The sequence below is a fragment of the Cibotium barometz genome, chromosome 36 (genome assembly GCF_041138505.1).
Source record: "Cibotium barometz isolate CiBa-2024 chromosome 36, ASM4113850v1, whole genome shotgun sequence".
Taxonomy (NCBI): domain Eukaryota; kingdom Viridiplantae; phylum Streptophyta; class Polypodiopsida; order Cyatheales; family Cibotiaceae; genus Cibotium; species Cibotium barometz.
The window spans coordinates 27,738,135-27,765,655 of record NC_141081.1 but is presented as its reverse complement, the minus strand read 5'-3'; the positions used below and the strand labels follow the sequence as shown (position 1 = coordinate 27,765,655).

Below are 27,521 nucleotides of genomic sequence, written 5' to 3'. Positions count from 1 at the left end.
TGAAAAAAGATGTCATCAAATTTGCATATAACATGTGAGTGAATCAGGACATCCAGCTGCAAGATTTGTGTTATGTGCCAAAAAAGATGTTATCAAACTTGTGCATAAAAAGTGAGTGAATCAGAACACCCAACTTTATGATTTTGCCAAATCCAAGAGCATGTGCAATTTGCCAAACTGTCTTGCATGCAGCAGGTTTTCTAATATTGGTTTTTGGTGCAATTCACCAAATTTTAAAAACATTAACAATGTGTAGTATTATCTTGAGTATATCAAAGTGATGCCCATGATATGAGCACTTCGGTACTTGAGGCGGCTTCCTATCTTCATATACCCACTTCTTACAAGGACACTCTGCTGATATCTCATACAAAGCATCCAGATGTTTTAAGGTAAGGCAAATAGCCCAACAAGGCCAGGTTTCCTGCCAGGTAAGGAGCAACCACATTGATGTGATGTGATGTGATGTGATGAGATTTTACAAATCACTTAGACCCTTTCCTTTGATGAAGTGCAAAATTTGTGTTGATGTTTTAAGTAGCACAAGAGATGCAGTTGATAAGTTCTCTAAAAACTCTTCCGAAGTGGGTCTATCACCATCCACAATGTCAGTGACCACCTTTAATAGAATCACTGGTATAGACAGAAGGCGTGCCACGTAGAGCACTGATGCACCCTGAGAAAACATTGGTAAAACTTTTAAGTCATAAATTAGCCTTTAGTGTCAGAGATACAGTCTATGTTTGCAAATGTATAACACATGCATATGTGCTTCATGCATACTTTGCTGTGAGACCTTAGCCATAAGATATTAGATACATGACATGAAGCAACCTTCATTTCTAACTTTTTCAACTTGCAAAAGAATTGTGATGGATTCAATATGAAAAGTCGAAATATATATTTCTTGTATAGTTGTGTGTGTGTGTTTTTGTGCACGTACTGTGTCTGTGCACACGTGCGTGCAGCATGTGCATGCATGCATGCATGTTAAGGAGAGGCAAAGAGTGAGCAGCTTGTATGTAGTAGTTTCTAATATGCGAGTTATATAGAGAAGATGGTGTATGCATGTGGGCGTTATTGTGAGTGTGCATGCACACTCATGGACATGTGTATCATTTACATTTACACGAAGATGAATATTAGTCTAATCCATAATTCTAATCGCTGGATATCTGGCCTGCTGAAGAGATAGGCCACTTGATACTCAATCTAGGCACTTGCTTGACTTATCATCTAGCTGTGTTTTGTGCTTGGACTACTACACTGCAGGCCCTCTTCTAAACTAAAAAATTTGGTTGTTAATAGTTAATTGTGCATCAGTCGTGCATACCTCCATATCCTTGACAGAAGCATCATTTGCCTTGATTAGTTCTTCATCCTGAGGTGTCATATCTAGCGAATTTCCGGTGGACAACTTGCCTTCCTGAAAGGGATCAGGTTAATGATGTCCACATGAAAAGACTTTTCTTAATGATGTCCACATGAATAGGAATCATGTTAATGATGTCCACATGAAAAGACTTCTTAAAAGTTTCAAAGATCAATAATGTCCACATGAAAAGATAAGTTTGTCTTAAAGGTTGCAATGATCCAGTTATGACCTTTAATTGCAAAGTCTGCACTAGATTCGGAGTTGGAGTGGCTGCATTGGCACCAATGGCATATTTATCAAAAATCTGCAGCAGTTTAATTCCTGTTAGAAACAAAAATAGATTTTTGCAATGAAGCTAGAATGTTGGTATAAAGAGGGGTGACAAGATTATACGTACTGGTATGGGTATTCGCCGATCATGATTAGCTGCCTCCGTTGCTATAAAGGCATCTCCTAACCTTGCACCCTTGGCCTATCCGCGCACCGGGGGGGGGGGAGTATAAGAACATAATGTAAATAACGGAACGAACATGCTTGATTAATGAACAAAAGAGTGCTAACGACAAAAGCACAGAACAGAGAAAGAGAGAGCAACACAAAAACATAAGAGTTTGGCTCTGTACATGCCTAGCAGCTAGCTAGTAGCCCGTAGGATCTTTATCCCTTGTTAAGAAGCATTATGGTGTCACAACACCAAGTCCGAGGCAAGCTTATTTCAGAAATGCCACCCATTCTTAAGGGTTGGAGCCACCTCCCAAGAGGCTAGGGGAAAACCCATGACAAGGGCCACATGGATGGACAGCATTCAACCAAGAGATAGTGTAGATGCGGTTGACATCTTCCCACTACTTAGACAAGTCATGAGAGGGCCCTCTGTTACAGATCTAAGGACTTCCAAGATGTCTCATATGCTACAATGACAAGGCAAGGTGGATTCCACAACCAATTGACCACTCTGATACCAAGATCCAATTGATGGAATTCATGCAGCCCCAGCCCCAGCCCCACCCATTCCTCTCCACCACAACCTCGCTCATGAAAGCATCCAGAAGACCGGTGATCAAGGTTCACACACTGGATTGAGCAGCTTTTCATGGGTTGGTTCCTTCTCCCGGGCATGTGAGTGTCCAGAAAGCACTTGGGTGCCTTCGCCCGAGCAAAATGGTACTTGATACATAGATGGTTACATGTTGTGACGTGCTCATGCATGTGATGTACAGATCTAGCTACATAGATGATTATAGAGCTCAAAGAAAATTCAGCAAGTTACTACCTTAAAGCCACCAGCAGTGCCCATATTAATGATCAAATCTGGGTGAAGTGCTTGTACAGCAGCATATGTCAACAAAGCGGATGGTACAGTTCCAACATTGTCCACACCTGCATGAAAAGAAAAAATAACACAAAAACGTCAGCTGCATGCTGTCCATTGAAGCCAAGAACGTTCATCATCCATAGGATAAGATCACATTTCATCCAGACCTCATGGTAGAATAGTCACTTAAGAAGTATAATTACATTATGCATCTTGTGCACTTTCCAAAACTCAAAGACATGAATGCTTCACTCACCAAAAATCAAACACTTCCCTGGCACAACTATGCTTATGTTCAAGCCCTCATAACTCCCATGGTACCTTACCCAAGGCACACCTGGAGGAAATCTGCAAAAAGAAATTGGATTTTAACCTCTCTCTCTCTCTCTCTCTCTCTCTCTCTCTCTCTCTCTCACGCACACAAATACACATCTATTCTACATGAATTCGCCCTTTGCTCCACTGCGAAACCCCCAGTTGGCTGACAGCCTCAAAATGGGTGGGGAAAAGGAGACTAGACAGATCTCTGCACGTTTAATGTAGAGATATTTCTGTCGCCTCACCCGCCATTGGAAGAAGCATGCATTTTTTGGTCTCATAAACCTCTGGGTCTTTTGAAGACGTTAATCTCTCTCTCTCTCTCTCTCTCTCTCTCTCTCTCTCTCTCCCCCAGATGTTATCCATTGGAAGAAGCATGCATTTTTTGGTCTCATAAACCTTTGGGTCTTTTGAAGACGTTAATCTCTCTCTCTCTCTCTCTCTCTCTCTCTCTCTCTCTCTCCCAGATGTTATCCATTAGGAGCTCCTAGTACCGTACTTTTCCTCATAGTTGTTTCAGTTTCAGTTAGTTGTTTAGTTGTTTTTAGCTTTTGTTACAGAGACATTGTATCAGATCCACCAATTGTTGTAACCTTTTTGGTCTCATAGGTCATTTTGGCCTTCTGAAGACGTTAATATATCATTTCATTTCATTTCTCTCTCTCTCTCTACTAAATAAACCCTTTGGGTCTCTAGTAGGGACCTATGTAGTTGTTACTTATATTGTATACACAGGGGCCTCGTAGTATGTAGACCAGACTCTTTTTCTTTTCATGTTGTTTTGTCATCCAAGTTACACATGGATTAACATCTTTTTGGTCTCATAGACCCGTTGGGTCTCTAGTACATGTTAATATGGTCTTTCTTTCTTTCTTTGTCTTTGTACTACTTTTTTGGTCTCAAAGTCTTTTGGGGTCTTTTGAAGACGTTAATCTCTCCCTCTCTCTCTCTCTCTCTCTCTATGCTGAGAGGAGTGACATCAGACAGAGTCACCGAGCTACGAAGAGCCCAACGCCCTCGACATACCGCCACCCATGCTCACGTCACCTCAAGAGGATCAGAGTCATCATTTCCCACCACCGCAAGACTTTCTCCCGCCGTGTCAGCCTCACTACATTGGGTACCATGTTGCAACGCCCTATGCAAGATATTCTTGGCTGATGTGAAAGCTTGAGGCTCTTTGTTTTTTTTCACACATATTTTCTTTAAGTTTTACTTTCAGTACCATGATGATGTATTCCATGGACATGATGAATGCAACTTTCTTTCTCTCTCTCTCTCTCTCTCTCTCACACACACAGGGTTTCATGCTTTTATGTGACACATCTCGGATCCCACAACCACCCACTGGTCCCACTGTCATATGCAAGCTCTCTTGAGTGTGACCTAGACATTCTTCTACCCATTGGGCAGCTGAACGGTCGAGTACATGGTAGGATTCATGTGTTTGTATGGGCTATTGTTGTAATATTGTCCAAGCAGCCAATGGACAATCCCGTGTGGATAGAGTTATTGGGTTATTATGTGAACACACTTAGTTGGACATTATTATTAGCGTTGGTAGAGTCACCAACATTAGACTACTATAAATAGGAGTCTAGGCCCTGGTCATATTCATTCGTTGATTAGTCAATCATCATTGAGAACTCAGAGCAATGCTACCAGTGAGTATCTCTACTTAGCATTCTACATCCTGTCTCTACACCATGTCAGGGCCTCTGTTGTGGGTGTGCCCGCCCGTATTTGGTGTCTTCCCATTTTTCCTAACTCTCTGTATTTTTTCTTATTTTTTCTGGAGCTGTGTGTGGACTGTCAGCTGCCCCCAGATGTCTGGCTGACTGTGTTTGTGCTGCCTGTGTGATCTGGTGCTACCCGACTGTACTATACTACTGGCCGACTACCTGAGTGCTGGCCGACTGGGTATTTTATAGGTCGTGGGCACCAGGGCAGCTGTTGGCTGACTCTGGTGTTACATGCAGAAGCTCTGAGATGCTTCTTTCAGCCCTAAACACCACTTAGAATATGCTGATGCAAAAACGCGGACAGAAGAGAGAGAGAGAGAGAGAGAGAGAGAGAGAGAGAGAGAGAAAGAAAGATTTTATTAACGTCTTCCAAAAGACCGAACTCGGCCTATGAGACAAATCGGAGTACCTGTATGGGGTATCCTCTGTCATCCGAACAAAATGAAAAAGTACTGAACAAACAAAAAAAAAAGCTGAATCTGGGTGTGCAGGGGATGGAGCTCTACTACTAGGAGAAATGCAAAGCTATATGCATGGAGTATACAATCATGATATGCAACCTAGCTAGCTCCATCCTGTACCATATTGGGGGTATAAAATGGTATACATCAGTGAAGGGGGTGTCCACAGCTCCCTGAAGAACATGCCTGGGTGTGCTCTGAAGCGAGCCAGTCGCTCCGCACCCTCTGTGTGAAACTGAGCTCTGATCTCTGTCATCTCTCTCTGGTATAGGCGTGGTGTCCGAAAGCCAGGTGTCCTCTATCTCTTGCGGGCTCTAAGTGTCTCTGCTCTCTGGAGAGTAATTCCCTGCCGTGTAGGGGCTGGGAGGGGGATGGATCTCTGAAAAAATGCAGTAATCTGTGTCTGTCTCCCCCCCTCTGGAGCTGTCTGAGCCTGTAATAATGTCTCTCTGTGGCGCTGTATGTCTAGAATGTATCTCCCCAGTATGCGCTGGTCTGCTGCCTCAAAGATCTGGCGTAGGGAACGTGGCTCTCTGAATAGAATGGGATATCTCTCTCTGATGGCTGTATGTGCTCTGCATCTGCATACATAATGCTCCTCACTCTCCACCTCCTCTCTGCACAATCTGCATACCCTCTCCTCTTGGGGGATCCGTGCTGCTCTGCCAGTCTCAATCTCCAATCGGTGTGATGAAACTCTGAGTTGACCAATAGCCACTCGGGAGCCGTGTGGTAAAAAGCCCTCCATGTATCTAGGCCTCTCTATAAATCCATCATCAGTGATACTCATGAAGTGATCTCTGTAGTATAGCATCTTCGGTGGAAGAGGCTGTGTAGGCGATATCCATGTCTCTCGTGTATAGAGCTGCCATAGATCCTGTCTCAATACTCTATTCCTCTCACTATGAGAGAGACGGATATGTGGTGCATCCCTATCATACTGGAATGGTGGTAGATGATCCATGTCTAGGCCATGCTGTGAGAACCAATGTGTGACCTGTGCATACCATGATCCTCTGTCTCCTGCCTCAGCCAGCTGTCTAGATGCCTCAAAAGCTATGTATGACAATCTGTCCTGTGGCATCTCTCTGAATCTGTCTAGCAGGCATATAGTCTGAAATATGGCCTCTACCATCATAGGAGGCGCAGCAAACTCTGCTCGGATAATGTCATGAGGTACTGACGGTTTGCTGCGTATCATGCGTGCCATCATGAGGGCCTGTGGTCTCTCTATCTGTGTCCACCAATGGGTAGCAAGGCCTGGCGCCCATACCGCTGCTCCATACATCAATGCCGGTGTGACTAATGTGTCAAATAGCCACCCCTTCGTCCGGGGCTCCTGAAAATGCGCCTGGTGGCACTGTCTCTCTAGCATAGCCAATGCTGCATATCCCCGTGTCAATCTAGCTCTGGCTGCTGAAACCATGGTGAAGCGTGTGGCTGCTGCAGAGAAGGTAACCCCTAGGTACACGTATGATGTCACCACCTCCACCTGGCATCCTGCGAGAGTAAATGTCAGCTGACTCTCCTGCCCTGTCTCGATGTATGAAAGACCATAACCTTGGTTTTCCCAAGGTTCACAGTAAGACCCCTCTGTGTGCAGAAATCATGGAGTGCATGTAAATGCTGCTGTAGACCACCTGGAGACTCAGACACTAATACAATATCATCAGCATAGAGCATAATATGTACTGAGGTACCTGCTAAATCAACTCCATCTCCGCCTCCCCGTGTAATGAAGTCAGCCACCTCATCAATGTATAACCCAAATAGCGTGGGGGAAAGTGGGCATCCCTGCTTCACACCAATGGTGCTAGCAATAGTCTCGGACATACCTCCTGGACATCTGACTCGCCCAAAAACCTGCTCATATAATGCATAGATGCCCCATGTCATATCTGCTGGTATGCCAAGAGACTACAGGCGCTGAAAGAGCCTCTCTCGTGGTACTGTGTCAAATGCCTTGCGGAAATCCACGAAGTAGCAATAGAGCTTTCTCTTCCTCACTCTGGCCTGATCAATCATACATCTCAAAGTGAATACATGGTCGGTGGTAGAGAAAGCTCTCCTGAAGCCTGCCTGCCCTGATGAGCGTAAACCTGCTCGCTCAGCATATAAGCTAAGCTCCTGCTCCAGCACTGCACCATAGAGTTTGGCCAGCACGTGGCCAACCATAACCGTCCTGTAGTTGCTCGGATCGAGCATATCCCCTGTTTTGTGAATCGGCACAATGGTGTGCATCGTCCACTCTGCAGGCAAACCCTCTGCTAGTGCCTTGTTAAACAGGTGTGCAAGAAAAGGAGCTAAAGAATCTACTGCATATATGAGATGCTCACCCTGCAGGCCCATATGGTCGGCGGCCCGTCCATGCTGTAGGCGGCGGATAGCTTCCTGTACCATCGAGTGGGTAAAGAAGCTAGCTGTGGTAGGTCGAGGCTCCTGTGGCTGAGGTATAGGTGGCTGCTGTGGGGCATGGTATAGTCCCTCTGCATATGTGTGCCATGTCTGTGGGTCTGCAATAGGTGTCGGGGTCCGGGGCTCTCTAAAGTGCCGCCATGAGACAGGGCTATCTCTACTCATGAAGAAATGAAAGATCTCTAGCTCCTGTATCTCTGCGAAGGCCCGCCTTTTGCGGCGAGTAAGTCTCCTCATCTCTCTCCTCGACTCCTGCTCTGTGATGGCTCCCAAGGCTCTCTGTATGCGGAGCCGTGAGTATAGGGCTCTGCACTCGTCATCATACCATCTGTTCTAGGGCATAGTCCCAGGTCTCGCAGGCTCTCCTGAGTGTACACGATGTGGGAAGCTCTGTAATGCAGCCGTGTGTAGGAGTGATGCGAGCTGGGCTGTAATGGTATCCATAGGTGCTAGGGGATCCATGAGTAGAAGCCCATCCTCTACTCTGCCAGTGTATGTCTGCCATGTCATGTGTGAAGTAGATGGTAGTGTGTGGCGTCGGTATGTGGGGGGCTGGTGATACTGGTGATCCGGCTAGTGAAAATGCCAAGTATGTATGATCTGCCCCAATAGGACGAGGTGGAATGGAGAATGAGGTGACAAGCTGTGATGCCTCCAAAGACCCCATAATGTAGTCTACCACCGTGCCTCCGGTCCGTGTATGACCCCCATGTGGGAAGCATGTCAGCCCTCCTGATCCCGGCCACTGTAGCATCCCGTTATAAATAACGAGACGATGCTTGGCTCCCAACTCTAGTACGTGGTCCCCATAATGTCCTCTGTCTAGTCCAGTGTCCTCTGATGCCCGACTAGCCCCTATCTCCTCTGGATCCACAGGGTGGAGGATCTCCATGTCATCATAGTCATACACCTCACACTGTCTGCTCTGTGTGTGGGCATTGAAGTCGCCCGTAAGAAATACTTCCCCTAGTGTAGAATAATGCATAATCTCCTCTGACAGACAAGTGTATGGCGAGGCTCCTGTCTCCTCCTCTTGTGGCATGTCCTCTGTAATGACATAGGAGGATCCTAATGGAGAAAAGTAACATAAAGCTATGTATATAACCCTGTCCTGTGAGAGCTGTAAGCTGATCCACATGTATCTAGCCTCTGGATCCTGTGCTACCACTCTCAGTCTCCCCTGTAGCTCCCGTCTGAATAGGACTGCTACTCCCCCCGACCCTCTCGAGGTACCCTGGCGTGTGGTCCTCCTGTATGCTGACTCCCACTGGAATCCCTCTACTCGAGGTAGCCCTCTCTCTGGGCTCTGATGTGTCTCTGTCAGAAGTATGATGTCTCTCCCCACCATAACATGCTCCAGTCGTCCAGGCTGCACCCATAGTGAACCATTACAGTTCCATACTGCCATGTGTATCTCTGAGAGAGAGAGCTGGAAATTAAGTATTTCATATGGTACAAAAAGGTACATAAATCCTTGCAACCATGGGCTGCCTTGAAAAGGTAGTAAAATACCTAAGCAAACTCCTAGTTCTATGACCCAGCCAACAAGGGGCTGAATGACTAAAACAATGAGCAAACTTGCCTTTTATAGGCTGGAGAATATCCCATGGACTGGCCGACTGCTGATTGGCCAGCTCCTAGACAAATAGTTCACATAATGATGTGTCCCTCCACAAGATACTCCACAAAAAATGCTCCAAAAATCTGGTTATGTTCTGATCTTCTCTTCTTTATCTTGTTGCCTCCTTAGGGTTAGCCTCTGTGAGAAGCATGTACATGTGTGCACATGACATCCCCCTCTGCTAAACTTGATGACGGGATTCCAATCTGCTTCTTGGATGACTGTCATCATCCCATTCTCTTCCCGGAGTCCCTCTATCATCCTTCCTACTCTGGCAACCTTTTCATTGAATGCCCGGCCCGGTCCCAAATCCACTCTAACTCTGAATAAGATCTATGCATGTGTTCCATCCAGTCCCCGATCCGTTCCTACCCTATCTCTGAACACCGTCTTGGTCTTCATTCCTGAGAAATGAGTCTTGCACTCTCACTCCACCCCTTGGAGGATCATCCTCCCTTGGAACCTTCATATGGGACTAAATCGGTGTTTAGCCTTGCTGAGCCTGATGCTCTGATACCAATGTTACATGCGGAAGCTCTGAGATGCTTCTTTCAGCCCTAAACACCACTTAGAACATGTTGATGCAAAAATGCAGACAGAAGGGAGAGTAGAGAGAGAGAGATAGCTGGAAATTAAGTATTTCATATGGTACAAAAAGGTACATAAATCCTTGCAGCCATGGGCTGCCTTGAAAAGGTAGTAAAATACCTAAACAAACTCCTAGTTCTATGACCCAGCCAACAAGGGGCTGAATGACTAAAACAATGCAAACTTGCCTTTTATAGGCTGGAGAATATCCCATGGACTGGCCGACTGCTGGTCAGCCAGCTCCTGGACAAATAATTCACATAACGATGTGTCCCTCCACAAGATACTCCACAGAAAATGCTCCAAAAATTTGGTTCTGTTCTGATCTTCTCTTCTTTATCTTGTTGCTTCCTTAGGGTTAGCCTCTGTGAGAAGCATGTACATGTACACACATGACATCTGGGCTGGTCCACCAGTAGCTAGGGGCCATATAAAATGGTCCCTTGCCCCCACACTCCTGTCTTGTGTATTTCTGGGATTTATTGGTGTATATAGCAGTGTTACACAAGCTTCTCTCTCTCTTTCATTTGTGTATTGCTCTCTACAGCAGTTGTCTTCATTTCCGTTGTGCAGTCTGACAGGAAGCTCCTTGAGATGAACAATATTTGATGAGCAATATGGAGGGACTGGGGTGCCTATTTAGACCAATTCATGCCCCATCTCCCGCCAGCCTTTTGCAAGGCCCAAAGAAGTGTCACAAAAGTCACTTAACATGTTCACATTGGGGTAAAAGGGCGCCCAACCCTTGGCCCCTTCGCCAAGCTGGTCTGCACTGCCTAGGCTGCCAAAAACTGGTCCAAAACTGCCCTGTGGGGGCTGCCCATGCTGCTGCGCACACGAGGCTCGGTTGCTATCCACCTTGTACTTGCAAGTGGGTCACACCAAGCTCTTCCCGTTGAACCCAGGGAGAACACCCTATTAGTCTTTTTAGTATTTAGACCTCTATGGGGGTGATGTCTGGAATGACTTCAATGGTGGCATGTGAAAGAGTCTTTCCAAGGGACTCGTTCAGTTAAGCCCAAAGGCAAAAATCATGAGAATATTTGACACTGGAAGCCCATTGACCTACTTGGCACAACATAAAAAATCATGTCCAAATGTCGCATGCACACCTTAATCTAATGCCATGTAGACATGATAATTCCTTGCAGCCGCCTAGAGGGAAAAAGTTAGAGGTCAAATATGGGGAATTTGGAGCAGTTTTGACAACCCTATAGGTGCGCAGGACATGCACCATATAACGGCAAGTCAAGGGTCATTCATGAGCATTGAGAGACATGGGATGCAAAGCCAAGACTAAGGGCAAGAGAGCCAAGACTAAGAACATGCAACCACAACATTTGGAGCAACAGAACACAGTTCCATTGTAACGTGCGGAAGCTCTGAGAGTCTTCTTTCAGCCCTAAACACTCTTGGAAAACAGCTGATGCAAAATGCAGATATAGAGAGAGAGTAGAGAGAGAGAGAAGTGCTGGAAATTCAGTATATTCTATGGTACAAAAAGGTACCTAAGTCTGCAGCCATGGGCTGCCTCACATAAAAGGTGGTAACGCACCAAAAATCTGTCCCCCTATGGGACTCCTAATGACCCATTCCCTAATGGAATGAATGGCTAACACAATGAGCACTTGGGCCTATTTATAGCCCTTGAAATCCATGGGGAACTGGCCGACTGCTGGTCGGCCAGTCATAAATTCATTAATGTCCTTTTAACGCAGCCCGACTAGATCTACTCCTTGTTCTTGAGGCGCCTGCTGCTGACACACTGCTGACGTCAGCCGACAGTCTTTTCTGGCAGCCGACAGCTATCTGGTCTTCAGTTTTGCTCTCCACACCTGTCTCCAGTCTACACTGCCAAAGGTGCTCTGTGCTCTATCATCCTGGTTCTACTCTTTATTTGGCTGCCTCTTCTGGATTTAGCCCTGAAGATGTCCATGGCATCTATGACATGACATCCATATCAGCATTTTCCAGTAACGCACAAAGGAGGCAATAAGCATTTATTCATGCATAACATCAATTCATGCACATCATTCAAGGCTCAGGTCTGATTTGGATCTTTGCCAATCATTGTAATTACCGATTCATTTAGTAATATACATTAGGAGTAGGTTAGGTAAAGAGTCTCTCTCTTCTTCTTCTCTCTACTTCCCTCTATCATCATTGCACATGTGATTAGCATCAATCTCTCTTGCTTAGCATTCAATCATCATTAATTATGCTCCACATAGTAGTCATGTTACACCAAAAACGTCAGTCTTCCTCCTCTAGCATTTCTGTGGGCCTCCTTTATAGCACTCTGGCAGGCTTTGTCCAGCATAGAAGCATCTTGTACACAATGTTCATCCTTTTAGATGGTGGTAGAACCTAGCTGTCCTTCTCCCCAATTCTCAGAAGGTATATGCTGAGGATATCCTCACAATTTTCACCCTCTACTCAGTGACACATAGCCACATGCTTATACAAGTTGAACAAGAGTTTCTCCATATCTCACTCCATCTATCAAGGCTGCTCACTAGCTCCATACCTTTTCTTGTTCACGGCGGAAGCCCTCGCAACTTCCAATCCGTGCAACAACATACCCCATGCTTCCAATCCATAGTGACACCCATGTAACCCATATTTCCAAATCCATACAGTAACACCCATGTAACCCATGCTTCCAATCCATAGTGACACCCATGTAACCAAGTGCTGAACAAAAATTCCTCTAAACTTCAGCTCCAATTAATAACATAAACAAAAAACCGAACAAATGATCAATAAGAATTGAAAGAACATAGTCCTAAATGTATTACAGCAGTGATTGAAAATAAAGGCAGAAATCTTACAAGGAACCATCATCTTGCTGGAGCTTCAATGATTCTACAAGGGGAAGAGCTTCTGCTTGCATTGCTGGAAAAGTTCAAAGGAAACATAAGTACCAAACAAATCCCTCCTCCCCCCCCCCCCCCCGCCCCCGCCCCCGCCCCCGCCCTCTCTCTCTCTCTCTCTCTCTCTCTCTCTCTCTCTCACGGGTTATGCATTATGAGGACCAGAGGTGTTTGGGTCTATACCTGCTGGAGCTTTGCCGCCACCAGGAGACCATGCTCTCTAGGGAGCCAGAGCCAACAAGATGCCTCTCAGACATTCTTCAGATTGTATTCACATGCCAAAGAGTACCATCCACACAGGGTCCAAGGGACCATACAGGTCATAGAATATACACCCCACTCACTTGCGAGATCCTTCGACCCCACGCACTTGGGTCGTCACTTATCACATGAACCTTGCACTGTGTCACGGTAAGTCCCTTAACCCACTTGGAGAACAAGCATGTAGAGTCATCTCAAGGCATGTCTAAGTCAGTCCATAGATGCATTACACAAGCGTATAGAAGCATGTAAAGAGCATCTAGGTATGCACATGGACATGGACCAGCCCATTTGCAAGCCCATAAGGCAGCACATTACATGAGCTTTGCCTTGTCTTGATGCATAGCATCATAGATCCCACACATATATAGTTGGCAGCCTTTTTAGGGCTGATAACAGTCATTTTCCAGCATATATAACAATCAGCCAGCATTTAATGCCTATACTCGGCAAGTCATGGGCATAAAAAGGAGGCCAACAGCAGCATATCATCAACGACCAACAACATCTATCTCATATATAAGGTGCCCCATAGATCATTGCAAAAATCATCTCATTCCACAAGTGTTTAGCCAAGCATTCAAGAGAACATGTGTGCTTAAGATCCCTGGGGTTCTTGGAGCATACAAATCAGCCTCAAGCACCCCGTGCTTCAGTCCAAGGCAGCATAGAAAATCCCCTCACCTTCAGCCAGCATATGTGTAACCCTTCAGTAGGTCTGGGCTTGCATAAGTGGCTTCATAGAGTCTTCTACATTGCTATTGGGTCAGCATATGGTTCAGCTTGCGTTCGGTCTTCCTTGTCTTTGCATTTGGTAGTCCATAGTTATCATTCACATCATTGTACAAAGTTCTCCAACGAAATACAAGCAAATACTCCTGCTTGCAGGGAGGGGCAGCTATAGTCATTTGGACCTTCTCCCATCTCACCAAAAGACATCCCAAGTTTATCCCACTCATGGTATTATGCGTGTTGTGCTTGCTAGGCATCCACACAAAGACTATAAGAATTTTCCTTGGTTTGTATTTGTATGGACATCCACTTGCATGATTAAGTCTCATAGATTGTCTTCAACCTCAGAAGATACTCTCTCTTTTGGTATTTTTTGTATCCATGTTTATGATCTTCAATATACCTCTCTCTCTCTCTCTCTCTCTCTCTCTCTCTCTCTCTCTCTCTCTCTCTCTCTCTCTCTCTCTCGATCTCGATCTCGATTATAAGCCTAGATTTGTGGTGAATTGATAAGAGGCCATCCACACCTTCTCCCCCAAAACACACACACACACACACACACACACACACACACACAGTCCCCCTTTCAGACGAGATCGTGATTTTCTGTTTTGTTTTTTCAATCGGAAAAGAGCACTTACCGACGATGAATAAAATGGTGGAAATGGGTTTTGAAGCTGACTGAGCAGTTACATCTTCCAGAGGACCAACAGGAGGAGCCATGCCTACGAGTCTCGCGAGCAGAAAAGCTTGATGACTTTTTGATAGTAAGCTGAAAATTATGGCCAGCTCCGTTCAAATCGTGGGCGCCGTCCCCGGATTTGTTGTCAGTTTCGTTGAAATCTCGACCAATGAATGACTTGTGAAACAAGTCCCTACTATTAAGAGCCTTTTCCCACGGTGCAGTTTTACTGTGCCATCAAAATTATAGGGTATTTAATGCTTGAAAGAGGCTATTTAATGCTTTAAAGAGTCTACATTCTAGTAGCGTAAATTACAGGGTATTTAATGCTTGAAAGAGTTCTCATGGGGTAAATTATATGGTATTTAATGCTTGACAGAGTCTACGTTCTCGTGGAGGTATTTAATGCTTGAAAGAGTCTACGTTCTCGTGGGGTTTTCTGTAGAGTATGGCCAAATTTTGAAAGAAACTTGTAACTCTGTCAAATTTTGCAACAAAGTTGCATTTCAGAGTGGCTAGGTTTCCACAAACATAGATGCATTTTCAAGTGCCTAGGTTTCCACAAACATAGATGTCCCCCTTTAATCTTGCTAAACTAGGGCATGGGAAAGCTAGGTAAACTTACATTTGCACCTTCAATTGTGTATTCATCCCCAAGTCTAAAGATACCCTTGGGCTAAGCCACACTTCCCAGTGCTAGAGGCAAAAGGGAGCATTACAATGATCAATTTTGAGTCGTTGGATCGTGCTCAATGGGATCACTATGTATAGGGTGATTAATTTTGAGCCGTTGGATTGTCCCCAATGGCATTGATTTACACACATCTAACAGAGGAGGTGAATCATGGTCAGATGTGGCTACCACCTCATGGACATCTTACTTCTCCTCGTGGGTAGCCAAATGAGATGCCACCACTAAGCCGATCATAAAACCATATTACCATTGTGCATAGAAGCAAAGCTTGGTAGAGGGAGGGGACCCAGTAGGAAATGAGAGATATCTTTTCTCGCATCACACTTGCTAATGGCCCACATGTTCAAGATATCCTCACTTGAACAGGTTTAGAAAGGCCCCTCTAAAGGATCAAGTACAATATTATACAAACTTGCTAATGGCCTACATTGAACAACTCTCCATCAAGTAATCATCGCTTCTTGAGTGAAAAGGTTTGGAAAGGCTGTTCCAAAGGATATAATACATTATTCAACCTTAGTTTTCCTAGGTGAAAAAGTAGCATTATATCACCTACTTCAAGAAATTTAGACCTATACTTTCATTATTCCAATTTCTTTTGTGAATCGATGCTTTTGTCCATTATCTTGGAAAACACTCTTCTTCTCATGCTAAGACATAATGCATCCTATGTGTTTGTTTTTATGAGGTTTTTATTTCCTTATTCTTTGTGTAAACATTAATACTATTCATATGTACAACTACTTTCAATCCAAATGTGTTTGGTTATCATTTCCCTTATTCTCCGTGTCAACATTAATACTATCCATATCTACAACAACTTTTAATCCAAATGAATCCCTATAAAGAGTTTATATGTATATTGTTTCTTGTAATTTGATATGTTGTTATTGATGCCCATAGAAAAGAATAAACTTCTAGTCGAGCTTTTAATATTTGTCACCCCTTCTTTTAAAATATAGATTACTATTTTGTTTGTTCAATTGCTTTGGCAAAGTATGTGTCAATTTTATTGTCCATCAAAGGCTCTGTTGAAATATTGAGTCTACATCTATAATATGTGAGTGAGGAGAGATAGGTTGTTCTTCCCAAATTTGTTGATTAAGGGGAGGCAAGAGTACTCACAAATATCAATGCATTTAAATGGTCTCTTTGCTCAAAGGATTAGATATTGGTGAGAAAAAGTAAAGATTCCATATGTCACGAAGTCACATCAGCTGCTAGTCACATGTTGTATGGTAGTCGTATGGATAGGGTTGTGACCCAAAGCGTTGGGTGACATGGAGTATTGTATATGTGGTAGTTGTATAGATAGTGCTTTGGGTCACATGGAATGTTCTTAACACATGGAGAGTGTGTATATCTCAATGAGAAGCACGCATGCTCAACACATGAAGACTGTGAATGACACATCTCCATCATAGGAGTCCACACTTGTTGCGTTGTTCTAAAAAGGGCCTTACTTAATATTCTAAAGGATCAAGTACCCTATTGGTACATAGGAAACCAAAAATCTTCAATTACATTAGACTTATTGGTACATAGGAAACCAAAAATCTTCAATTACATTAGACTTATGTACCCTATTGGTACATAGGAAACCAAAAATCTTCAATTACATTAGACTTATTGTTGTACCCTATTGGTATATAGGAAACCAAAAATCTTCAATTACATTGTTGTGCAAGAAAGTTACTCATATCAATATGCTTGCACAAACAAAGTTGAGTAAGAAAAAGAGAATGCTATAAATAAATGCTCCATGATTGGTATGTGTGCCCAAAATAGCTCATTTTTTAAAGTTTAGTAATTTGACCCAAGTTGTTTTAATAATATTTACGAAGTTAAAATCTAATAGCATTTCTATTTAAGGTTATATTCTCTTCTTTCCTTAGTATGACCACCATGTTGGATTCAAAGTTCATTAGTAAATGTAGACATTATGGTTTTTATATGAATGAATAACTTGGGAGAGTTTGTTTTATGTAGCTGAAAATTTTTGTCCCTATAGTCTATCTTTATTATTCTAAAATGACTCCACCTTAGCCTTAGTTTTCCTAGGTGAAAAATATCACCTAGTCCAAAAAATTTAGATCTATGATTCTCACAATTTCTAACTTCTTTTGTAAATCAATTCTCTTGTTTGTTATCTTGGAAAACTCTTTTCTTCTAATGCCAAAGACATATTGCATCCTATGTGATAATTTGTCTTACTTCCTGTGTCAATATTATTACTAGTCCATAGGTACAATTGCTTTTAATCCAAAATCTCATGAGAAAAATGTGTTTCTTATAGATGATTTGTATTTTGTTTCAAATACCCATGTAGAAAATTAAACTTCTTGTTAAATTTGATTATTTATCTCCTTTTCTAAAAGTGAAATGACTATTTTCTTTGTCCAATTGCTTTGGAAAAGTATGTGGCGATGTCCTTGGTATTAACCTTTTTAATGACAATATTGGTTTTTTTACCAATAATCATTAAAAGTATGTGGTGAAATTCTTGGGATTAATCATTTTAATGATAATCTTAGAATAGGTAGGATTAGGTTTCTTCTCTACATATAATAGTCATGTATTTACCTAAATTTACATAGAATAGTCACATGGATATGCTTTGGGAAACACGTGTAAATCTCAAGGAGAAGCATGTGAGTACAATCAATGCCCATTGAGCTATATAAGGGTGTACTTATGAACTCTCATCTAGTGAGATATTCGCAATGGAAAAAAGGCTTGCTTTTATTCTTATCATTGTGTCTTTATGTCAATAAGTGTTAATTATTCTTCTTAATCAACCATGAAGCCTTTAGTCTGTTTTGACATCAATAAGTTTTAATTACTCTTCTTAATCAACCATGAAGACTTTAGTGTATTTTGATCCCCACTAGCTAGATTTTTGGCACAATATCAAACTCATGATAATCTTAGAAGAAGTAGGATTAGTTATCTCCTCTTTTTTCTCCTCTTTCATAGGGTTAGTGATAAATATGAGAGAGAGAGAGAGAGAGAGAGAGAGAGAGAGAGAGAGAGAGAGAGAGAGAGAGAGAGAGAAAGAGAGAGAGAGAGAGAGAGAGAGAGTCTTTCTCTTCTAGCAGAGTGTTGAAGGGAAGAAGAGATTGGCCTAAAAATAGGAAATTATGTTTTCTTTATGTCTATATACAAAACATTTTGAAGGTTGTGAAAGTGCTATGTATTCCATTCATAAAACATTTTGAAGGTTGTGAAAGTACTAGCACTTTTGTAAAATTTCAGGAACCATTTTTTGAAAAATCTTTTGGGTTAAACCTTTCTTGAATAAAGAGAAGGGAAGAAGGGGCCCTTGCCTGCTCCATATCATTCTTTGCTTAACCGTGGTGTGTTCACCATGGTGTGAAAAAAGCTTCAATATATTTGTTACCACATGACCTTGATTGCTACACTTTATCAGATACATATTTTTTTAGATAGATACTGGGATGAAGTGCAAAGCTCTTTCTCACCTTCTTTCGCTCCTACTCATGTTAGGAAAGTTTCATTTTATTTGGTTGTTGAGAGGCACTGACTACAAACATAAAGATTTGATAGTATTGGCCTCATGAGAATTAATCTACTAGAGCTTTTGAATAGGCTCGTCGCCCTTGAGGTGGTGGGGGCAAAAAAAAGCCGTATACAAAAAACGAGAATAGCCTCACCCTTGAGGTGGGGGGGCAAACAAAAGCCATATACAAAAAATGAGAAAAATGGTAAGTAGATTAAATGGCAGGTATTCGTGAAAAGCTAGGGAAACAACAAAGAGTTGCTTTCTTTGGGTATTGGTGCTTTTATAAGATAGGGAAACAACAAAGAGTTGCTTGCTTTGGGTATCCGGGTGCTTTTATAAGACATGATGACATTATCGATACCACAACGATTTGGGCATGGCACCTTCGAGACAAAGATGTCCAAAATGAAGATTCTTGTTGACTAATAGATTTTCTTTGTCCAAAACAACAAAAGTTTGCCATTCCTCAAGGATCCTTTAAATCATAACTCATAAATGGTAATATAAGATGGTAACAAAACTCTCTATGAACAATTCAATGTTCTATCCGCATCTACATAGCTAGCTAGAATCCTTTCATTATAGCTACAGCAAGTTGCCGTCTCCATTCCATGGACTTGTGCATGAAGAGTATGGCCCATCATTGAATAATGCAAAGGCCTATTCATTCATAGCAGGGCGAAAACGGCCCATTATTATTTAGCAACATCATTACGAGAGTAGCACACATGTACTAGTATCTTTACCAATGATTATATCGGGCTCATCCAACAAGTCAAAAACATGCATCATCTACCTCAACTCGAGCTTCATCAACAACTTTTCACTAGTAAAAACTTAAAATTTCTTATACTCAATACCATGTGGAAGGGCTCTGGCTCAACGGATCAAAGTCCCTTTTCACTTGCGAAGACGTATCCCATAGCATAAGGAACATGTAGTAGCCCGAATAAGTCTGGACACAAAGGTTTTTTTATATTCTTAGTATCAAGAAGTTGGTAAATTTTATGGATCCCTTGTTTGAACCATGAGCCAAAAATGGATGTAATGGTTTTTCATGAGATGGAAGTGTGTGCACTAACTCACAAGAAAACTTATAAAAATAAAAGAAACAAAAGATAAATCTCTACATCAGGGAGAGGCTAAACAACATCATCTACAAGGGTTTGGATGTGGTGCCTATGACCCAATAATTAACTATCTTAACCATTGGCACATAAGGTATAAGAGATAGTGGAGTTTATGGACCATCCCCAAAGGGTAGGTGTTGAAATATTGGTTTTACATTGATATTATGTGAATGAAAGAAGGTGCATTGTTGGTCTTCCCAATTCTTTTGATTAAGGGGAGGCAAGGCTTTCCCAAATGTGTAAGCATTTGTAGTTCTACTTGCTTAAAAGTGATAGATATTAATGAATGTAAGTAGCTGCGAAAAGGTAAAACACAATGGAGACTCCATAGGGCATTAATAATGTCATGGAGTCACAGGAGCTAATCAAACTTTGGGTACAAATAGTCCTTTGGATTACCTATGGAGAGTGTGTAATTGCAAGGAGAAGTATGTGTATATGAATACTGCTATTGAGATATATATGAGGCTTTACATGGAAGCTGTCATTTAGTGAGATGTATGAGGCTTTATGTTCTCATTTAGTGACAAATTTGTAATGGAATAGAGTTACGGTATTATGCCCATTTCAATTGTTAATCAACCATTTAGTGAGAGATTTGTAATGGAATATAGCTACGGTGTTATGCTCATTTCAATTATTAATCAACCATGAAGCCTTTTGTGTGTTTTAATCTTTTTGAAGTAGAATTTAAATAAGATTTGCTTCTACCCATGTTGTGTAGTAGTTTATCCTACATAAAAAAGGAAATGTACCTAATATAAAAAAGATACAAGAGCTAATCACACTTTGGGTATGGATAGTCCTTTGGGTTACCTATGGAAAGTGTGTAATTGTAAGGAGAAGCATGTGTATACAATTAATACTATTGAGATATATGAGGCTTTACATGGAAGCTCTCATTTAGTGAGATATATGAGAGTTTACGTTCTCATTTAGTGAGATATTTGTAATGGAATAGAGTTACGGTATTATTCTCATTTCAATTATTAATCAACCATTTAGTCGAATAGAGTTATGGTATTATGCTGATTTCAATTATTAATCAACCATTTAGTGGAATAGAGTTATGGTATTGTGCTGATTTCAATTATTAATCAACCATAAAGCCTTTTGTATGTTTCGATCTTTTTGAAGTAGAATTTGAATAAGATTTGCTTCTACCATGTTGTGTATAGTTTATCCTACAATCCTACATAAAAAGGAATTGTACCTAATATAATAAAGATCATTTGGTTGCTACAATCCTAAAAGACTACTATACTCACCTTATGTAACAAAGTGTTCTTAGAATGCACATGCACATGGGATGGGCTTAGGGTCATTTACATGTGGGATTAGGGCACAGGGGTCTTGGGACTATAAAAGGCATGTGCTCTAGGAGTATTGTATCTTTTGACCTTTTAATAATCATGAATACACAAGTCTCTTACTCTCTCTTCTCTCTCTTTTCTCTCTAAACCTAGGCTAATAATCTTAATATAGACTAATCCAAGGCTAATTAGGCTAAATCCAAGTTAATCTAGATGCTACTTTCTTTCATTGGTATCAGAGCTCTTGGTTTAGATCCTTGCTTAGGTAGAGATTAGTGATAATCATTTTTAAATTATGCTTAATCTAGTTTTCAGAATGCATTTTCGTGATCTTAATTAGTGATAATCATTTTTGAATTACTATTAATCTAGTTTTTTAGAATGCATTATCTTGATCTTGATTAATGTTAATCATTTTTTAAATTAATTTTTACACAGTTTTCAGATTTTCTAATTTCTTGTTTTGATAAGATTAGTAATAAAATTTATGTTAATCACTTGAATTTATATTAATCACTATTTTCAGAATCCTAATCCACTTTACTATTTGATTTCTTGAACTTCTTGATCTTGATTTTCTTGATTTTTAAAATTAGGGTTTGTAGAGATTTTAGTAACCAATATTGAGGGATTTTCTTGCATTATCTTGCTTAGAGAGCCTACAGTTTCAAATATCAATCCTTTAAGCCCTTATTTCTTCAAGATCAAACCCAAGATTGCCAAATCTTTGAATTCTTGGAGAAAGGTTGCAAGAAGAAGATTGTTATGCAGAGAATCAAGGTTACAGAGTTGTGCAAAACTGTTGCAAATTTCAAGATTTTGTGTGCAGTTGGTACAGATTTTTAAGAAAGTGTAGAATCTCAGTGCAAGTTGGTGCATTTTCAAGAAAGTGTGCAGAAGTTTGGTGTAGGAGTGTGCAGAATACAATTTAGTGTGCATATTCAAGAACATAGTTGAAGATTATAGTGGAAAGTATAATTTTCTTATAGATCTACAGTGCAGAATATAGTAGTTTACAGATTATGCAAAGTTTATTATGTTGAAATCAAATCTTGATGCAGAACAGAACATTAAGTGGTTCTTGATCAAATCTTTCAAATTTTGTCACTTTCTTGCAAAGAAGTTGGACAAAGATTATAAATCTATTGTAGTATTATAAATCTACACAGATTAGTATAAATCTTGATGTATTACAAGTAAAGGAAGCAAGAAAAGTGTTGAGAAAACACTATTTATAAACACACATCCTGGACTACAGCATTTTCGCACATTTCCATCAAGAAGATGTATAGCATGTTGTTCTATTACAGATTTAGACATCAACTTTACAATTTCAAGTGCAAAAATCCAGAAAGTTAATTGGCTAACACTGTGTTTGCAAGCATGGCCTACTGGAATTGAACCCAGTCCACTGGTGTGAGTCGGTGTGCCCCATACACCACAAGGTTCTCCTAACTTGCATACAAGGTTCCTTGATTGTGAAGATCTCCAAGTAATAGAGCAAAGTTTGGTTGAGAAGGCAAACAGTTTGCAGCTTGGATCTTGCCATCATAGAGCCTTGGGTTTCTAGCTCTGGCAGAACATCATCATGCACAAGACGAGTGAGTAAAAGGACAAAGCTTCGTAGACTTGTGGAGCTCAACATACAAGAATGCACAATGCTTGTGCATTCAATTGATGAAGAACAGAACAGAGAAGAGTTGTTGTGTTACATTGGTCCTTACCACACAGCTCCACAAGCACATGATCATAACAACATATTGCAAACAAAAGGCTCATTGACCAATTTGTGAGTGCAAAGAACTCTTGTAAATACAAAACATTCACACATTCATCAAGGAAGAGAGGAGTTGGACAATTGGAACTTCAAGGAGCTAGCCATTGCATTTGGAGATTTTAGTATACCTCCTAGATGGTCTACATGAGAAATTGATTTGGGTGGAGTTTAAGCCCTACATGATTCGCATGATTTCATTTATGAAAAAGCATTAAAAGCACTTAACCTAGATGCATTGTACTCTAGTTACAAAGTAAAGGTTGCATTTCAAGGTACTAAGTACAATTGCACTAGGGAGGTTAGAGATTTAGAATTACAAATGGGTTCACTAAAAGAAAAGAGAACATTCCTATTGGCATCTTTACAAGGTGTGGATGTCATCTTAGGTATGCCATTGAGACATGAGCATAACCCCCATATTGACTATGACACCCATACCATGTGGTTAGTAAAAGATGACCAAGAAATTTGTCTTCAATGCCAAAACAAAGGTGAATTAGGCCCATTTTTTACTTATACTCAAGCAAAAAGAGCTGTACGGAAAAAGGAGAAGACATTTTTTATTTTTGTCAACCAGCTTACTACCGAGGATGACTCTAAATCAAATATGTATCATGACCCTTTCATCTCTAAATTCTCTAATTGCTTCATAGACGACTTACCACCTGGCTTACCAAGGCCTCGTCCAGAAGACCATAAAATTGAAATAATTCCTGGTAGCTCATCGTCATCATGTAAAGCTCCTTACAGAGTTAACATGTTAGAATAAAAGGAAATTCAAAGACAAGTCGAAGAACTATTAGATAAGGAATTTATTTGACCCAATAGTTCTCCATTCGGTGCTCCAGTTCTTCTCGTTAAAAAGAAGAATGGTACATATCGATTGTGTATCAATTATCGTGCACTAAACAAAATTATTGTTAAGAATCGATATCCAATACCTCGAGTAGATGACTTGCTAGACAAACTTAAAGGATCCCGAGTCTTTAGCAAGATCGACCTAAAGTCTGGTTATCATCAAATTCGAATGGGCGAAGGAGATATCTACAAAACTACCTTCAAGACCTAAACTAGCCATTATGAGTTTTTAGTTATGCCATTTGGTTTGACTGATGCTCCAACTATTTTTAATAGAATCATGAATAGGATATTCTTGAAATATCAAAACTTTGTTGTAGTATTTTTCGATGATATCTTAGTTTTCAGTAAGAATCGTCAAGAACATGAACAACATCTAGAAAAAGTATTCTCACTTCTTCAAGAGAATCAACTCTATGTCAATCTTGAAAAGAGCAAATTCTTCCAAGAAGAAATTGAATATCTAGGACACATTGTCTCTGCTGATGGTATTCGAGTAGATCCCAAAAAGATCAAAAGCATTACTAATTGGCCTAGGCCTCGTGATATTCACGAACTCCGATCTTTTCTTGGATTATGTAGTGACTATAGAAAGTTCGTTAGAAATTTTGCATATATTGCATATCCTTTGACTGAACTTCTTAAGAAAGCTAGATATTTTAATTGGACTAGTCGACGTGATCATTCTTTTGCTGAACTTAAGAAAGCATTGACCCATGCACCAGTTCTTACATTACCAGATTTTCAACGACCATTCTAGTTGTTGTAGTTACTAATGCTAGTGGACAAGGCTTTGATGTTGTTCTTATGCAAGATGGGCATCCAATTGCTTATGAAAGTCGTAAGCTTAAACCAACAGAAACAAATTATAGTACATATGACAAGGAATCAACTGCAGTTGTCCATGCTTTAAGACTTTAGAAACATTATTTAATGGGATCAGAATTCTTAATTAAGATAGACCAATAAAGCATTCTTAATTAAGACAAACCAATAAAGCATTCGTCATTTATTGACTCAACCATTGATCTCTGATCGACATATCAAATGGGCTTCATTTATCCAAAGTTTCCAACCCATGATTCAATATTAACCAGGCAAAGAAAATGTTGTGGCCGATGCTTTAAGTAGACATCCCAATATTCACAACATTTCTGTTATTCAAAGTCAACCATTTAGTCCTATGAGAGAATCCTATGATATAGACCCAAATTTTTTTAAAATTTGGACTAAGCTTAGAAATAATAATTGGAACCCTACTGGTGATTACTCATGCCGTGATGGTTATCTTTTCTTCCAAAAAAGATTGTGTATTACACAACCTTTCAGACAATTCATACTCGAGGAAATGCATCAACCACCATACATGGGTCATCGAGGTGTTTCAGCTACCTTACAACTAGTATTTAGGGAATTCTTTTGGCCTCATCTCAAACAAGATATAGCAAAACTTGTGGCTGAATGTTTTGTTTGTCAGAAGATTAAATGCTACAAAGGAAAAACCCAAGGACTCCTTATCCCCTACCAATTCTTAATGATACTTGTTGGGAAACAAATATCCACAGGTTTGCCTACTACATCGAGTCATAACGATATGATTTGGATAATAATTGACCGTTTGAGTAAGTAAGCATACTTCTTACCTTGTAAGAAAACTTTGACTTCTCAACAAGTTGCAAATATGTTTATCAAACAAATCTTTGTACATCACGGCTTACCCAAAGTCATTGTTTCTGACATAGATTCAAGATTTTGTAGTAATTTTTGGATCACATTATTCTCCAACTTAGGCACTAAAGTAGATTTCTCAATAGCTTTTCATCCAGAAAAAAATGAAAAAACTGAGGTTACTAACAACACTATCTTAGATCTACTCAGAGCTTATGTTACCCAACAACCTAACTCCTGGGATAAGTATATTCATCTTATAAGATTCCTCCCCAGCCTCTCAAGATATCCGGTATCTTCTCCAACTTAGGCACTAAAGTAGATTTCTCAACAGCTTTTCATCCAGAAACAAATGGACAAACTGAGGTTACTAACAACACTATCTTAGATCTACTCTCAGAGCTTATGTTACCCAACAACCTAACTCCTGGGATAAGTACATTCATCTTGTAAGATTCCTCCCCAGCCTCTCAAGATGTCCAGTATCTTCCCCTGTAATCAATCCCCTCTTCAGAAATATAAAAGATCTTGTTTCTACCTGTTTTGGCCTAGAGAGAGAAAATATTCTAGAGAGAGGTTATTCAAATTTTGAATATTTTTGGATGGAAAAATATCTCTTCTTATTAAAATAAGTTCCCCCAAAATAAAAGTTCAAAAAGATTTTCAGAAGGTGCATTAGAAATCAAGTATAATCTGTTCAAGAGGCCTTATCCTAGGGGTCCAGATTTTCGAAAAAAATTAAATTAAGGTTTTGAGGGGCCAATCACATTCATCCAAATGTGTGGAGAAGATAAATAGAAGAAATAAAGAAAATCTCCCCAAAAATGAGTAAATACTCACATAAGATGAAGAGTGGACTAAGGACCAAAGAAATTACTAAAAAAATGGATTTTTGACACCTCACAATGGGAATTCCCCCTCATGAAGGAGGCGCCTACTTCACATGTGTGGTGGAGTTTAAAATTATAAAAAATTGAGATATTTTATCTCTCCTCTCTCCTAATTCAAGTCGTTCCAAAAAGTAAGCTAAACTGACCTAAAAATGGTTAAAAATTGACCAAACTGATCTGGAAAATTCTAGAATTAGTTTGCGTGGTTAGAAGCTCACTTTTTCCTTTAAGTAGAAGCCTCCCCCTTTGTTGAAGCTTAATAGTGTTTTATGCACTGTTACTCTACTCCTCCCAAGAGCCAAGAACTGTGAATTTCTTAATAATTCACTAGTTTTTGACCATTCCCTCTTCTAAAGAATTGGTGGCCACTCTTGTTGCAAACAAGAGTAGATCCCTCAAACCATCAAGCCAAAGGAAAGCTCCCAAAATTTCATGTAAGTAAGAAATCTTACTTTTTCTTATTCTTTTAATGGTTTTCTAAATTGTTGTTATCTTAAAATGATAAACAGATGCTATGCCTTCTTGGAAAAGCTTTCCCCCTCTCTCATTCTTAAAATCAACCCTTCTTTATCCTTGTTAAGTGATCTAATTCTTGGAATTAAACTTTTCATATTGTTTCTCTCTTAAAAGTGAAAATTTTTAGAATGCTTTAAATCATAATTTCTAAGTAGATTAAGGTTAAAAAATTGAAAAATGGTCAGCCATACAAAGGAGGTTATGGCAAAATTTTCTAAAAATTTATGAAATAAATTTCATCTTTTATTAATCAAAAAGAGTAATCCCCATCGTTTGTGTATTCTAAAAGTGTCATTTTCATTCATGCATAGAAAGATGCATATTGACTATTTTTATTATAATAGAGTGATTTTCAATATAATTAAGTTCTATGCATAGAAAGATGCATATTGATTATTTTTTTATTATAAAAGAGTTATTTTTAATAGAATTAAATTCTATGCATAGAAAGATGCATATTGATTAATTTTTTATTATAAAAGAGTGATTTTTAATAGAATTAAATTCTATGCATAGAAAGATGCATATTGATTATTTTTTAATTATAAAAGAGTGATTTTTAATAGAATTAAATTCTATGCATAGAAAGATGCATATTGATTATTTTTTTATTATAAAAGAGTGATTTTTAATAGAATTAAATTCTATGCATAGAAAGATGGATATTGATTATTTTTTTATTATAAAAGAGTGATTTTTAATAGAATTAAATTCTATGCATAGAAAGATGCATATTGATTATTTTTTTAATTTTAAAAGAGTGATTTTC

The 27,521-nt window shown here is 40.1% G+C and overlaps 1 protein-coding gene across 1 annotated transcript; it reads right to left on the bottom strand.

Annotated features, from left to right (window-relative positions):
- Window positions 1–14,542, bottom strand: LOC147617720 (5'-methylthioadenosine/S-adenosylhomocysteine nucleosidase-like). Its single transcript, XM_086775974.1, has 8 exons — window positions 14,343–14,542; window positions 12,667–12,730; window positions 2,947–3,038; window positions 2,649–2,755; window positions 1,773–1,847; window positions 1,605–1,679; window positions 1,334–1,426; window positions 1–676 (listed from the first exon to the last, which is right to left on the bottom strand). The coding sequence occupies exons 1-8, from the start codon at window positions 14,422–14,424 to the stop codon at window positions 479–481; spliced, it is 786 nt and encodes a 261-aa protein (XP_086632100.1). The 5' UTR covers window positions 14,425–14,542; the 3' UTR covers window positions 1–478.
- Window positions 14,543–27,521: the final 12,979 nt, after the last annotated feature.